This window comes from Rhizomucor pusillus (assembly GCF_041956525.1).
Source record: "Rhizomucor pusillus strain CBS 183.67 unplaced genomic scaffold VTP01scaffold_3, whole genome shotgun sequence".
NCBI lineage: Eukaryota > Fungi > Mucoromycota > Mucoromycetes > Mucorales > Lichtheimiaceae > Rhizomucor > Rhizomucor pusillus.
In genome coordinates, this window is record NW_027192145.1 from 810,891 (window position 1) to 823,483 (window position 12,593).

Genomic DNA, 12,593 nt, shown 5'->3' on the forward strand with positions numbered 1-12,593 from the left:
TCGCTCTACTGGCCCCCCTTTCCTCTTGCCGGGATTCTAGATGCATGCAGATAGTGCAAGGAGGGATACATTTTGTGCAGTTCTGTGATGGGTGGCTAGTCTTATCATCTCCTGTACTGCACCCCAAGGTTTCGCCCACCACTTTCTTTCCTGAAGCTTGTAGACCCCCAACCACCATGCAGGTCCCCTTTGCTCATCCCCCAGTTTCTCCTGAATTGTCCAAGATGCTTGGCAAAGGACCCTCTCTTTCTCACCTCCCTCTCTCGGAATAAACGTGCGCCCAATGAAGTAACCAAGGGGGCGGGAGGGGGTGCGATTTACATTTGTCAATATATTGACATGGAGACGATGGAATATGTCTAGTTTTTATTCGTCCGTACTGCATCATTGTATCCCTTCTTGTTGCGTGCAATCTCAACAGCATAAAACTTTATATCATCATCGTCAATACATTCCTATTTCTCTTTTGGTTATACTCGGTTTCCATTACCTGCATGCGGACACCTGCAAAACAAGCATGTCAGTTATGATATACAGATGCAAGTAGTTGCATTCATTACCAAACATCGTATTTTGCTCGGTGTAATCCTCTCTGCAGTCGATACGGATCAATGTTCCAAAGTTAAACTCGTTCACCCGCTTCTCATATTTGTTGATCCATTTGCGCCACTTTTCTTTTGCCTCTGGTGACTTGAAGTGCTTATCCTCCAAATGCTTAACGTCGATTTCAGGGAAGGATTCCTCGAAATCCTTGTAGATCTCGTCGTCAATGCTGTGATATCCACGTGAGCAATATGTATTATTTGAATTCGAACCATCCTCCTTTCTTCCTTTCTTTTGCTGATCTCTCTCTCACCTGGTCAAGCGGAGCTTGCTCGCGTCTATGGAAGAAATCAACTTGAAGTAGGTCTCTGCGTGGTGCATGGCCTAATAAATCGTTCAGTTTGGCATAATTGACAGGATATCTACATTTTGTTTGTCAATACATTATCTTGGCTAATATTTAGCATCTTTGTATGTGACACCTACAATTCAAGCACTCTCTGCTTGCCTTGACAGCCCATTGCTTTTCTGTTATTGTTGTTGTTGGCAGCATCAATGTTAATGCACTCGCGCATTCTGAAGTAGCAGAGTACACGCACCAATATCTTCAAGTTGCTCAAGTTCTTCTGCTTTCGGGAGACGCATGGCTAATGTATAACGTACTAAGTTTCTGAATGAGAAAAATGCCTTTAGTACTTTCTGCAGAATTTACAGCTCATGGCTTAGCTTGGATTTCCAAAATGGGCTGCTGCTGCCTTGGGGCGGCACCATATGAAAAAAGCAAGGGCCAGCAGGCAAAAAAAGTGTCAAAAGTTGCAGCTTAAGATTACAGTACATATAGTTTTAAAAAAGGGGTGCGCCGCGGAAACTCCTGTAGGGATCCCGGTCCACATATACTGTCAGCACATAATTTAGCAGCTCCCATCAGCTCACTGGATAATCGACGCTACTTTAGGGTAACTGTATATATGAGCTTGCTATCGCTATGTTCATATAATAATGATACACGCTATCAATCCCGTGTTTATTCGCGTTTGATGTAAACGATAGATTGTGCGTACTGAGAATTTAATGTAAGCAAGATGTCACTAGGTGATGCCCTAAGGTGATACCCTGGACGTCTTTTCCCATCACTTCAAGGTTGCAGACCCATATGTTTTGAACCATACCATCTATCTCTTCTTGCATGACTTAGGAGATACAACGTTAAAGATAGCACATGGTGTATTTTCATTCAAGCTTCTGGTCCGTAGACAAAGGCATGTATACCCGCAGTATTTGTATGTACAAGACCATCGATGTGAAATTTCCATGACAATAAGGTATTGAAAGATAGAGGCTTTCAAGATTCGATGTTATTTCTAGTAGAATCCTTGATTGTCTCTGTCGCACTGTTATGAGATACATGTAAGTTGGGATTCTCTGATTTAAAGAAAAACTCACTAGTCCACACATGAATTCCGGACTTGATTGTCCATCGGCGCTGCAGCAATGCATCGAATAACCGCAATGACACATAACCCCGCCTGCAAATTTTTTTCTGTAGAACCCGGCCAAAGGAACCACTCCTCCTTCTTTCTTTCATCTCCAACATGTCTGACGATCACGAGCACACCTTCGAGACTGCTGATGCCGGTGCCTCCGCCACCTTCCCTATGCAGTGCTCTGCCCTTCGCAAGAATGGGCATGTCGTCATAAAAGTTAAGCTATCTTCATTGGTTTTTTGAGATTGGATCGACGATGCTAACATGTTTTCGTATCTAGGTCGACCCTGCAAGATCGTCGAAATGTCCACCTCCAAGACCGGCAAGCACGGTCACGCCAAGGTTCACTTGGTCGGTATTGACATCTTCACTGGCAGGTAAGGAGGAAGGAACAAGACAGCGTTTTTGATCTGGATGGTTTTGAACTAACATTATTTGGTGGATGATTGTAGAAAGTTGGAAGATCTCTCCCCCTCTACTCACAATATGGATGTCCCCAACGTTGTCCGCAACGAATACCAGCTTATCAACATTGATGATGGTTTCCTTTCTTTGATGTTGAACGATGGTTCCACCAAGGACGATGTCAGACTTCCCGAGGGTGAGCTTGGTGAGCAATTGCAAGCCGACTTTGACGAGGGCAAGGACTTGCTCGTCTCCGTCGTTTCCGCCATGGGTGAGGAACATGCCCTTTCCTGTAAGTAAACTGATTTGATGCAACATCATCCTTGAAGAGGACATTATTTACTGAATTTTGAATCACAGACAAGGAAGCTCCCAAATAAGCAACACGCGATTTGCAGCGGCAAACCTGCAAGAACTGGTTTCTGTTGTTGGGGACCTCTCAAAATCTACATCATTTTTGCTATTGCGTTTTTTGCTTTTGTTTAGCATAATTCATTTCGCCCATTAAAACATCATTAAATTAATGTTATAAAACTACTTCGAAAAAAAGAGTCGAGTGAAAGAATGGCAGATATGTTGTTCCTGAATGGGCAGGCTGAGTGGTGAGAACGGACTGAGCAGTGATCGGCCGAGAGGCGTCGTCATCGCTGACAAAAAAGGCATGCGCACTTGAGTTGTTCGCGCGAGAACATACACGGGCAGCATGGCGGTCTTTTATCTTTGTTCTCCACAGAACAGCGAAAAATTCCTTTTGTGTTTGAGCAGCACTGCCACCTGTGCTAATGCCTACATACTTGAAGTATGCAGATTGCGTGTCCTACTAGGAAATAGCGTTATCAGCACTACAAAAGCGTAAGTATCTGAGCACGAGGCGGGTCATCTGGCGCCCACGGCGGAATATATCCTCAACCGAGCACCGTAGCTGATTTTTACACCGGCTACCATTTAACTTTGTTTCGTTGGCGCTTACTAAATAATTGTCTCTGTAATGCATTGCCCATTTAACGGAGATCTTTGTGAAATGGTCAATGTTGCCCTGATTATCAAAAATAACGTCATTACACTCATATCCGATTGCCAACTTTTAAAATTGACATGAACATTGGTATCACAATCTGGGTTTTATCTGATGATTATGAGGCGTATTAACAAGAGTTGTGTATCTGTTTTATTCAAAGTAGCCATCAAGACGGACTTTGGGTTGCATATCTTTTGTACATCTTATTTTTGTCTTTTTACAGTATAAGTGGAAAAGCACAATACAAAAACAAAAAGCAAATCAAGTGCGATCAATCGGGTATAACGATCCAGCCATCAAGGCCAGAAGCTGGATGGTGATGGGAGGAGTAGGTCGGATGGTGTATGTAGAGGATGAGGCATGTAGACTTATACAAAGGTCGGTACTCTATGTGGATTTTGCTGATATAATTCTGTGATCGGTTTCAAAGCAAGTGTAGGTGGAGGTGGTGGTGTAATGGGGTCTTCGTAGACAGATGGTGGAGAAGAAGATAACGATGGCGATTTCGCCCGAGATACTGATATGGTCTGCAAGAGAGTTGAAAATGATTGATAATGCTGAGATTGAGGGTCGACGACAGTGCTTTGAATTGATACACTCGAGGATCGTTGTTCTTGTTGCTTATCAATGCGATCGAGCCACTTGTCAAGGACGTTATCGCGCTCTTCCTTCTCTCGTTCTTGCAGCCGGGATACCCATTCGTGCATTGCCTCGATGCTTTCGGCGACTAGAGTCAAGTCTCGGACGCCTCCTGTCTTAGATAACAAGTCGAATGTTCGCTTCAATGCCCGTCGGTGAAGCAGAGAGGAGAAATGTCGGCCCGCTGGAATGCTGACAGTGTACTTATCGATGTCAATGCTGCCGGTATATGACATCAAATCCTGTACGAAGCACGACATTGGGTCAGCCAGTTCTTATCAGATGCCTGGATAGTTTACTTGTTACATACCTCATCCTCGTAGCATCTCAATTGAAAGTCTTCAAGCACGCAGTAGCATCGTTCGAAGGATGTTGCTGATCGAAACAATGACGCTCGTTTTAGCTTTGCAATGGATAACCAGCCGTGGAATGTGCTGTGTAAGGAATCTGCAGATATAAACATGAGGAAATGAAAAGTATTAAAGAGAAAAAAGGAAGTTACAGGTTTCTGATACTAAGGAGATAGCGCCTATTTAAATACGCTGCTGCAATCCCAGTTACACCGCAGACGTCGTGATCAACTCAAAGCCTTTGTCACGCTCGATCGCCAAGTCATCGGCGCCTCAATTTCAATGGAACATGGCAGCTTCGCGCGAACCAAAAATTCGGTTAGGCGGAACCTCAATCACTCGTCGCGCGAAACCGTTTATTGCGGTGATATTCATCAATTTGTGCTATTCTTTGATCTTAACGAGTCCCTTCTAATTGGGATAGGTCTCCGAAATGAGCCCTTTCGAACCATATTCGTTTGCTGCACCGTTGGAGCTGATCCTGTTCTTTGATGTCCTGCGCTTCTGTTGCTGTTATCGTCCTTAGGTGGTGGAGCGGGGTATTATCTCTGAAGAGCATCCTGTCTTTTGATGATGCTGTTGTTGTTGAGTCTCAAGGGACGCAGCGAGCTTTTCATCATCATTGTTGTCACAGCCGAATACTTGGTCGCAATGATGAATTAAGTCCTCCAGCACCTTGTCTGTGCACCATTCGCCCACATTTTCCGCCTGATTGTGGTCATGGAAGATCGCAGGCGTGAAAATTACAGAAATATTCTGCATGCTCATCTTATTTACTTCCGATCTAGCGTTAACTCTAAAACATCAGAATGCCGTGTCAGTTTTACGAAGCACTTGTCAGGGGGCCAGTAGATAACGTGACATGATAATGCTATCTAAATGCTTACGTACCTTGCCAAGTGCCGTATCACGATGCCAAGGGTCTCCCGATGAGGCGGCGGTAATTCATTTATCTTGGTTTTCAGTTCTTGTATCCTGGATGGTGTGTCCTTGACTAATAGCAACCTGTTAGATATTGCTTCCATGCTGCTGACAACTGCTTACTGGAGTACTCTGCTCTGTACGTCATTGATAATGGAAACAATGGCTCTTCAAGTTCACGCAGGTAGACCTTGAGCACTGATGCAATCGTGAATACATCGATGCTATCAAGATTTACATTCTCGTCCTTCTCGAATTCTATCTTGAGAGCGTTTATGTTGCTCTGACGTCCAGATATCCGATAAATGCCTTCCTTTTCTAGCCCTCCCATCGATTCTACCGCCTGAGTGCACCTTTCGACAATGATGGGGACATTTCGGCCATGGATCTTTGCATATCCGCGCAACGAAGCGCCAAAGTGCACATTGCGCACTCGGCCGTAGTAATGGTTTTCATACAATATTGGAACAGGCACATCGAACCGCATGGTCCTCTCAAACTCTGTGCAAAATAGCTGAACATCATTTCGCGCATCCAATCCGTCTATTCGTACTCTGTGTGCCTGAACGATCTACATGGCAATTTTCAATAAAACTCTGACTTCGTATGAGGGCATTGCTACACACAAACACACACCAATGTCTCGTTTGAATGTACTGTCTCTTCTGCCATTGCGATATTGGAAAGCACAGATCGAGCCCAGTCGGCCTTCATTAGGAATAAAACTTCGATGTGCTGATCTGTAGTGAGCTTATTGTCCCTGGATTTTGCCTCGCTTTCTTTCACATGCTCGACCCCTTTTACCTTCATTGCTTGCTTCGCCGTCTCCACCTGCATGATACGCAGGAGCTCCAACCGATGTGCAGCCCTCCGGTATTCAAGATCTGCAGGTGTAACACATGGCAGTTAGCCTATTCAGATTCATTTCCGAGCGTTTAGCTGAACGCACCTGTATCAGCGACGTCTCTTTTTAGCTTTGCTATCTTCAGACTTTGCTTCGAGGGGTCAGAAGTCATGGCTTGAGCAATCTGCGAGCGTAGCGCAAATACAATGTTGTTCCCACGTTTGTTGTTATTGTTATCGCTATTGTTCTGAGCTTCAGGGGTTACAATTTCGTCTTCGCGCGGACTTGACGACACCTCAACAGGCTCTTCTGTGTCTTCCTCTGTCATGACGAAATCTTCCTTGGCTGCCATCTGTTGCAATGCATGCTGTGCCGCATCGAGATCCGCACACTTGTGAACATATGCCCGCTGTCGCTGTACAATGCGGTCGTTGCTATGGTTAGCCTTGGACCTTGCAAAACAACGGCAGCAATAACCACGATCGAGCTTTACCTTGTGGAAGTCGTTGGTGCGAAAAGTCAAGTACTTGCTGTTTTTCTCGCCCACAAATTCATTGATTGTCTTGTGCTGCTTCGCCTGATTCTGTCTAATGCCGTGCATGACTTTTATTTGTGATTTGATGCTTTTTACAAGTTCACGTCGCTGCGCTACAATTTCTTTGATCGACGCGGTATATTCTGTCAACGCTGTCTGGAACGTCGATGGTTGATCACCGAAATACTTTGTTCGAGAGTACGGTGCTTCCGGGGTAGGTGTAGCAGGTATCCGATCTATCGCTTCCAACGCTCGTATGTATCCTTCTTCTGCCGAGAGCCTGTCGCCCAAAATAACCAAAGTCAGCCGAGGCCCCGCTTGCCATCGACGACGACCCCAGCAACAATACTGACCGTGTCATGAGAACAGCAATGAAGTGGTCGAGATCACCGGTACTCCATTTCAGCAATTTGTTAATGTAGTCTAATTGAGCGTCGATGTTGGGTAAGGGCTACGGGAGACCCGCGTATTTGTGTTGGATCCGTTTTCTTGTTGCATAAAAGAGCGGGGGGAACAAACTCACCTCGTCGTCCTGAGTCTGCGGCATACTCTTCCCTCGAGGACGGTGCATGGTGGAGTCAAGTCAACAGGTGTCTTTATTTCTCTTGTAAAAGTACGTAGTATGGTTGTGGGACTGGAGCCAAGAGGAAGGAGGGAAAGTGGGAGCAGATTCAAAGTTGTTCCACGCAGCCAAACCAAGGCCCTCGCCACCTCGACCGCTTTTGGCAATGTTCCCTTTTTTCCCGAAGTGGGGATATGCCATTTCATTTCGGTAGTCTTCTTGCTTTGCACACTGAAAGCTCAAACTTGCATGAACCATCGCAAACGATCCGTGACAACCCGCGGGAGCCCGCCCCGTAAACCGTACTTTGAATGAACGATGTATCTACAAGTTCTAGACAGATACACTGTCCTTGCAATTCCATTACGTTATTGTCATCAAATGCAATTTGATGATATGAATGCGTGTATAACGTTGTACAAAGGAACTTTATACAAAAATAAATCTTTAATGGCTGTGCACAGCCTGGATTCAATTTCGCGCGTATACCGACACTCCAAAGAATAGCGAGCAGCGCTTTGACATGCCCGGATTCCTTTCTTGGGAACATGACAGAAACACTGTACCTGAAGTATTCCCAATTTCTCTCGTATTCCGAGTGTCGTTCTGGTGTATTGATGCTAAACCATTTTCGTCATCATCGACTTGCGTTCCCGCGAGATAAAACTCTCGTTCACTTTATGCACTTGTTATGATTAAAGACTTATCCATGGCGCGGGTACGCAATTTTCTGCAGATTAACGAGAATATCCGTATTACCATGAAAAGCAACTGATGTGCCTTTTCTAGATTGTTTTCCTTTGTCGTTTTCAAGCAGCGTTGCGCTATTTGTGTTCTGTGCTGATGTGCACGTGACCAAAAACCTCTAGTTTGCCAGATCTATTACACGGATCGGATAGTCGTCGCGTAAGTAACGATATACCATGCTTGCCCTGACCTATCATCAATTCATAGAAATATATATAGTCCATGCTTCTTTTTGTTAATAATAATAATAGTAATGATAATGATAAATTTGGATAGTCGCTTCATTTGTTGCCGATATGGCTACTATGATACGAAGAAAGTATCGAAAATAATTATATGCATACGACATAGTTTTCACTGTTAGGAGTCGAACTCGGTATGCGGTTCCATATCGCTTATTTCAAAGTCTTCTTGACAATACGTATGTTATTTCACAGTAATCAGTACATATATAAAAGCCCTTGAACAATTTCCTGACACTTTGCACTCACCAATCTTATCAGTAGGTTTGATATCGTCACTTTGCATTGATACATTCTTTCTTCAATGAGTCGAACTGCAATGGAGTCTCAGTTTCAGCTGGTAAATTCCAATACCGCGAGCAGCTTAACTTATATAGTCTCTTATCGTTTGAGCGGTGACGACGTTCACTTCGCTCAGACTGCAATATGTAGCCGGCCGGACACATGGAGCAGATGCTACATACACAAGGAACTCAACGTCTACTTTCCAGAGACTGGCTGTGCAAGGGCGCAGAGTAGTTGCCGAGGTTGCTGGAGTTATCGTTCATGCTTGAAGATATTATGGAGAATTGGATGGGGACGCCGCTGGACGCAAACCCAAGTCAGCTCTTATATATACACTGAAGTTTTCATTTAGTCTTAATAAGGGAACATGGTAGCATCCGCAAATTTCTGCATAAGATATATGTACTGGCTATACTTTCGATACTCTTCATGCTATGTATGTATCAATTGTACATTTAATTTTGCTTTACTGCATCGATGTTCCATGCATAAATTTTTTAATTTCCATCATACATAAATTGCTTCCACTGTTGTGTATGCACATGTTGCTTTTGCTGCTCCATGTATGAATTGCATTGCAAATTGCTCAATCTTGCATAAATCGGTTCACTGCTTACTTTACTGCTTGCGTGGTCTATTAAATTGCTTTCCTATGCAGTCCATATATGCTTTTTACTGCCTAACGCGTGAGTTATGGTTGTTTATGCGAAAAACTGGTCTTGATTGTCGCAAAGCAGGGAATAATCGTCATTTCTCCTCTATGCTACATACACTGAGTTCCAATGTCTGAAAATGCTTTCAACATACAGGATGAAATTGTTCGGCGAAGGCGTGTCCGGATTTCTTACTCTGCAACGTTGTTAACAGGACTCTGGATATGTAAAGTGTTCATATCTTCAGAGTCTACATAACAACGAAGATCAAATATGCAAGTGGTTTATGATACCTCTGATGCCCAGAGCTCGGTATCAGGTCACAAACAATACACTGGCACACTGCAGCGTTGCAATAATCCTTTGCGATCTCTAGCGAAATGCGATCGCAATCGCACTTTATCTCTTCAGAAAATAAGACTCGCAAAAGTACCATGGTTGCTCTGCCGTAATACATAAACTGCAAATTGTTGCTTAGTACCTCGTTTCCGTTTTCGCTTTTTAATCCCGGTTTCATGCGCATCTCTGATCATGTCATCACCTCCAGATGATGCGCGCATTATTCGTAGCAATGGACAGTCTCTGCGTGTCGTTTTCAGTCTGCTGGCAGTAATACTCGTTGTCAGCATTCTGCTCGTGGATTCATTTCTCCATCGCCAGCGCGACACACAAATGTGCGAAATGTCGTATTCGCGCCCTGTGTTTGTACCGCTTGCACCTGGTCCCACCTCCCGCATAAGAGACAAGTACACTTTGTATCTTTACCGTGAAGGAATAATAGATAACATGCATGAGGTACATATCCATAGTAATAGGAAGATACGAGCTACATTTGTAATATATGATGTGACAGTTAGAAGGCACACCAGCGCTTTTCATCCCTGGGCATGCAGGCAGCTACAAGCAAGCGAGATCAATTGCGGCCGAGGCGGCATATTATCATCAAAACCATCCTCAATCTGCACGTTTCAATTTCTTCACTGGTAAAAGATGCTTAATGTATACATGCAGACGGAAGACCATCCCCCTCACTTTTTGTTGTCGATGCAAAACGCAGTCGATCTGAACGAAGAGTTTTCTGCACTTAGCGGACAGTTATTGTTCGATCAAGCAGAGTTCCTGAACGACGCCATAGCGTTTATTCAGCAAATGTATGCTCGGCCTGCACCGGTTCTTGTCGTGGGTCACTCGATGGGTGGCGTGGTAGCTCGATTGATGTTCACTTTGCCAAACTACCGGCAAGGCAGTATAGATACGGTGCTTACGCTGGCAACACCCCATGCTATGGCACCAATTACAATCGACCCAAAACTTTTTAAAGTTTACAGCACTATCACCAAATATTGGCGGGAAAGAAGACAAACGTTAGAGAACGTCACGCTCTTTTCTATAGCTGGAGGGACTCTTGATAGTGTAGTCAACTCTGATGCAGCTAGTGTCTCGCAAATAGTGCCTCGATCTCATGGTTTCACCGTTTTCTCTACTTCTATTCCGAATGTATGGACCGGATGCGATCATATGGCGATCTTGTGGTGCAATCAACTTGTCAAAGTTGTAGCCGCGTCTTTAGCAGAATCTTTGCGGAAAGACCATCGTAACTCTTTGGACGCACGCATCAACGTTTTTGAATCGTACATCATATCACGTCCTATACTATCCGAATCTCGGGGTATGTACGTCGATTGGGACTGTTTACAATTTATAGATTGTTAAAAAATATTTAGAATTGAGTTATCCTGAGAACGTTACCACCATCGGTCACAATGAAAAATCGCTATCATTGTACTGGTCTAAGCAAAACGAAACTATATTCCGTACATTGACAGTGCCGACCAGCCATACGGATACTCTGAAGGTCCTCTCGAGCGTGGATGTCTTGAAGGACAACAAGTTCATCGTGCTGTTGTGCCAGCAACGATCAAAGTGTATCGACGCATCCTCGTTAGCTGTTCAATTACCAGCGTCTATGACCCCTCATCAAAAGGTTTCGTTTATAGAGCTGGAAAAAAGCCTGCTGGATGGCTACGATACTCTTGGAATACTTCAAAAATCTGATCCGACAAGTGGTTATCTCTTGGTGGAAAACTCTGCGCGATCACATATAGAGATCGGTAATAATCTGCTCGGTACGTAAACTTATTGAAACGTGGTTTTATGGTTTAAATATTTATCACAGCAGTTTAGAGATTGCGTTGAAAGGCGTAGCGATTAATCTGCCATTAAGCATGCATACACATATATCCGTCCCTTCAGTGTTCCATCCAGCTCTTGCTCTTCGAGTACACGTATCTGTGCCAGCGACACAGAAATTCAAGCCCATCTTGCAACAAACTCTAGGAGACCAAGGCGAGTCCAAATATTTTGTTGTTAATGGCAATTCGACTTTAGACATCAGTTTCCACGCGGATCCCACGCCGAATCCGACCAAATATTTGCATTTACATGTTTGGAGGCAAGGTCCAATGCAGCTGCACGTGAAGATCGATTGGTACGGTTCTCTTGGCAAATCCCTATTGCGTTATGGACCCTGCATCGTTATCTACACTTTCGCTGCAAATCTAGCCATCGCCAGCTACCAGATGGAAACCTTTTTGAAATCAGGGAACTACATATCATTGCCGGCGGCTCTAACCCATTGCCTCAAGCGGCGGTTGCCTATACTCATGGGCATAGGTAGTGCTGCTCAGTTGCTTGCAACTGACAGCAGCCCATTTTCCAAGCTGGCACTGGGTTACCAAGGGCCGATGTGGTGGCTGTTTGCAGCTTCATTTTGTCTCAGTATAGGTTTTCTGACTGTGCTCTGGGTTGCCACGGTGGTATTACTGCATACGGCGAAGTTTATTGTAACACCAGCATTGCCACTAGCAAATGTTTATGTGCTCACGGCTACAATGGTCGCGCTAATCCGTGTGCTACCTGTACCAGTTATCGTAGTGTCCCTGTATCTTTATTGGCTCATTGTTACCGCTTCGACGCTGTTGCAGGAGGTACGAGAGTTATCATGTCATATCTGCATATGAAGATCTCGTCTCATAATGCAATCTTAAAATTAGCGGTGGAACGAATATCAGTGTCAGCAAAGTATCCTACTATTGTTGACCACTCTTTTGCCTTACAATGTTCCAGCATTGGTTGTCTTCATTCGGGATATCGCAGCTGTCGGTTGGAGCGGTCGAGTGATTACACTCAGTGCTGCGCTGGACGACATTCCTATGCTCGCTGCGTTCCTGTTCTGGATCATCGTCGGTCATCAAGTATACATCCCAAGATGGATGCCAGCTACGCTGCATTTCACAGTGTTGTATTATATCGTGTTCGGTGTTCAAATACCTTATCCAATCCAAGCCCTAGCCACACAAATATAA

The 12,593-nt window shown here is 44.4% G+C and overlaps 5 protein-coding genes across 5 annotated transcripts; 2 read left to right on the forward strand and 3 right to left on the reverse strand.

Moving 5' to 3' along the window:
- Positions 1–359: 359 nt before the first annotated feature.
- Positions 360–924, reverse strand: VTP01DRAFT_6515 (uncharacterized protein; the record flags this gene model as incomplete). Its single annotated transcript, XM_069385425.1, has 4 exons — positions 360–428; positions 491–504; positions 561–772; positions 857–924. 4 exons carry the CDS (start codon positions 922–924, stop codon positions 360–362), a joined length of 363 nt encoding a protein of 120 aa, XP_069242888.1.
- A 1,211-nt stretch (positions 925–2,135) lies between these two features.
- Positions 2,136–2,812, forward strand: VTP01DRAFT_6516 (uncharacterized protein; the record flags this gene model as incomplete). Its single annotated transcript, XM_069385426.1, has 4 exons — positions 2,136–2,243; positions 2,322–2,404; positions 2,480–2,724; positions 2,793–2,812. 4 exons carry the CDS (start codon positions 2,136–2,138, stop codon positions 2,810–2,812), a joined length of 456 nt encoding a protein of 151 aa, XP_069242889.1.
- A 1,006-nt stretch (positions 2,813–3,818) lies between these two features.
- VTP01DRAFT_6517 (uncharacterized protein) lies at positions 3,819–4,552 on the reverse strand (the record flags this gene model as incomplete). The annotated part of the gene is made up of 2 exons (XM_069385427.1): positions 3,819–4,331; positions 4,400–4,552. The coding sequence occupies 2 exons, from the start codon at positions 4,550–4,552 to the stop codon at positions 3,819–3,821; spliced, it is 666 nt and encodes a 221-aa protein (XP_069242890.1).
- Positions 4,553–4,961: 409 nt separating this feature from the next.
- On the reverse strand, positions 4,962–7,310 carry VTP01DRAFT_6518 (uncharacterized protein; the record flags this gene model as incomplete). Its single annotated transcript, XM_069385428.1, has 9 exons — positions 4,962–5,235; positions 5,331–5,433; positions 5,484–5,931; positions 5,997–6,095; positions 6,165–6,244; positions 6,310–6,619; positions 6,698–7,019; positions 7,093–7,190; positions 7,263–7,310. 9 exons carry the CDS (start codon positions 7,308–7,310, stop codon positions 4,962–4,964), a joined length of 1,782 nt encoding a protein of 593 aa, XP_069242891.1.
- Positions 7,311–9,759: 2,449 nt separating this feature from the next.
- VTP01DRAFT_6519 (uncharacterized protein) lies at positions 9,760–12,593 on the forward strand (the record flags this gene model as incomplete). The annotated part of the gene is made up of 6 exons (XM_069385429.1): positions 9,760–10,023; positions 10,082–10,211; positions 10,286–10,897; positions 10,953–11,354; positions 11,413–12,215; positions 12,282–12,593. The coding sequence occupies 6 exons, from the start codon at positions 9,760–9,762 to the stop codon at positions 12,591–12,593; spliced, it is 2,523 nt and encodes an 840-aa protein (XP_069242892.1).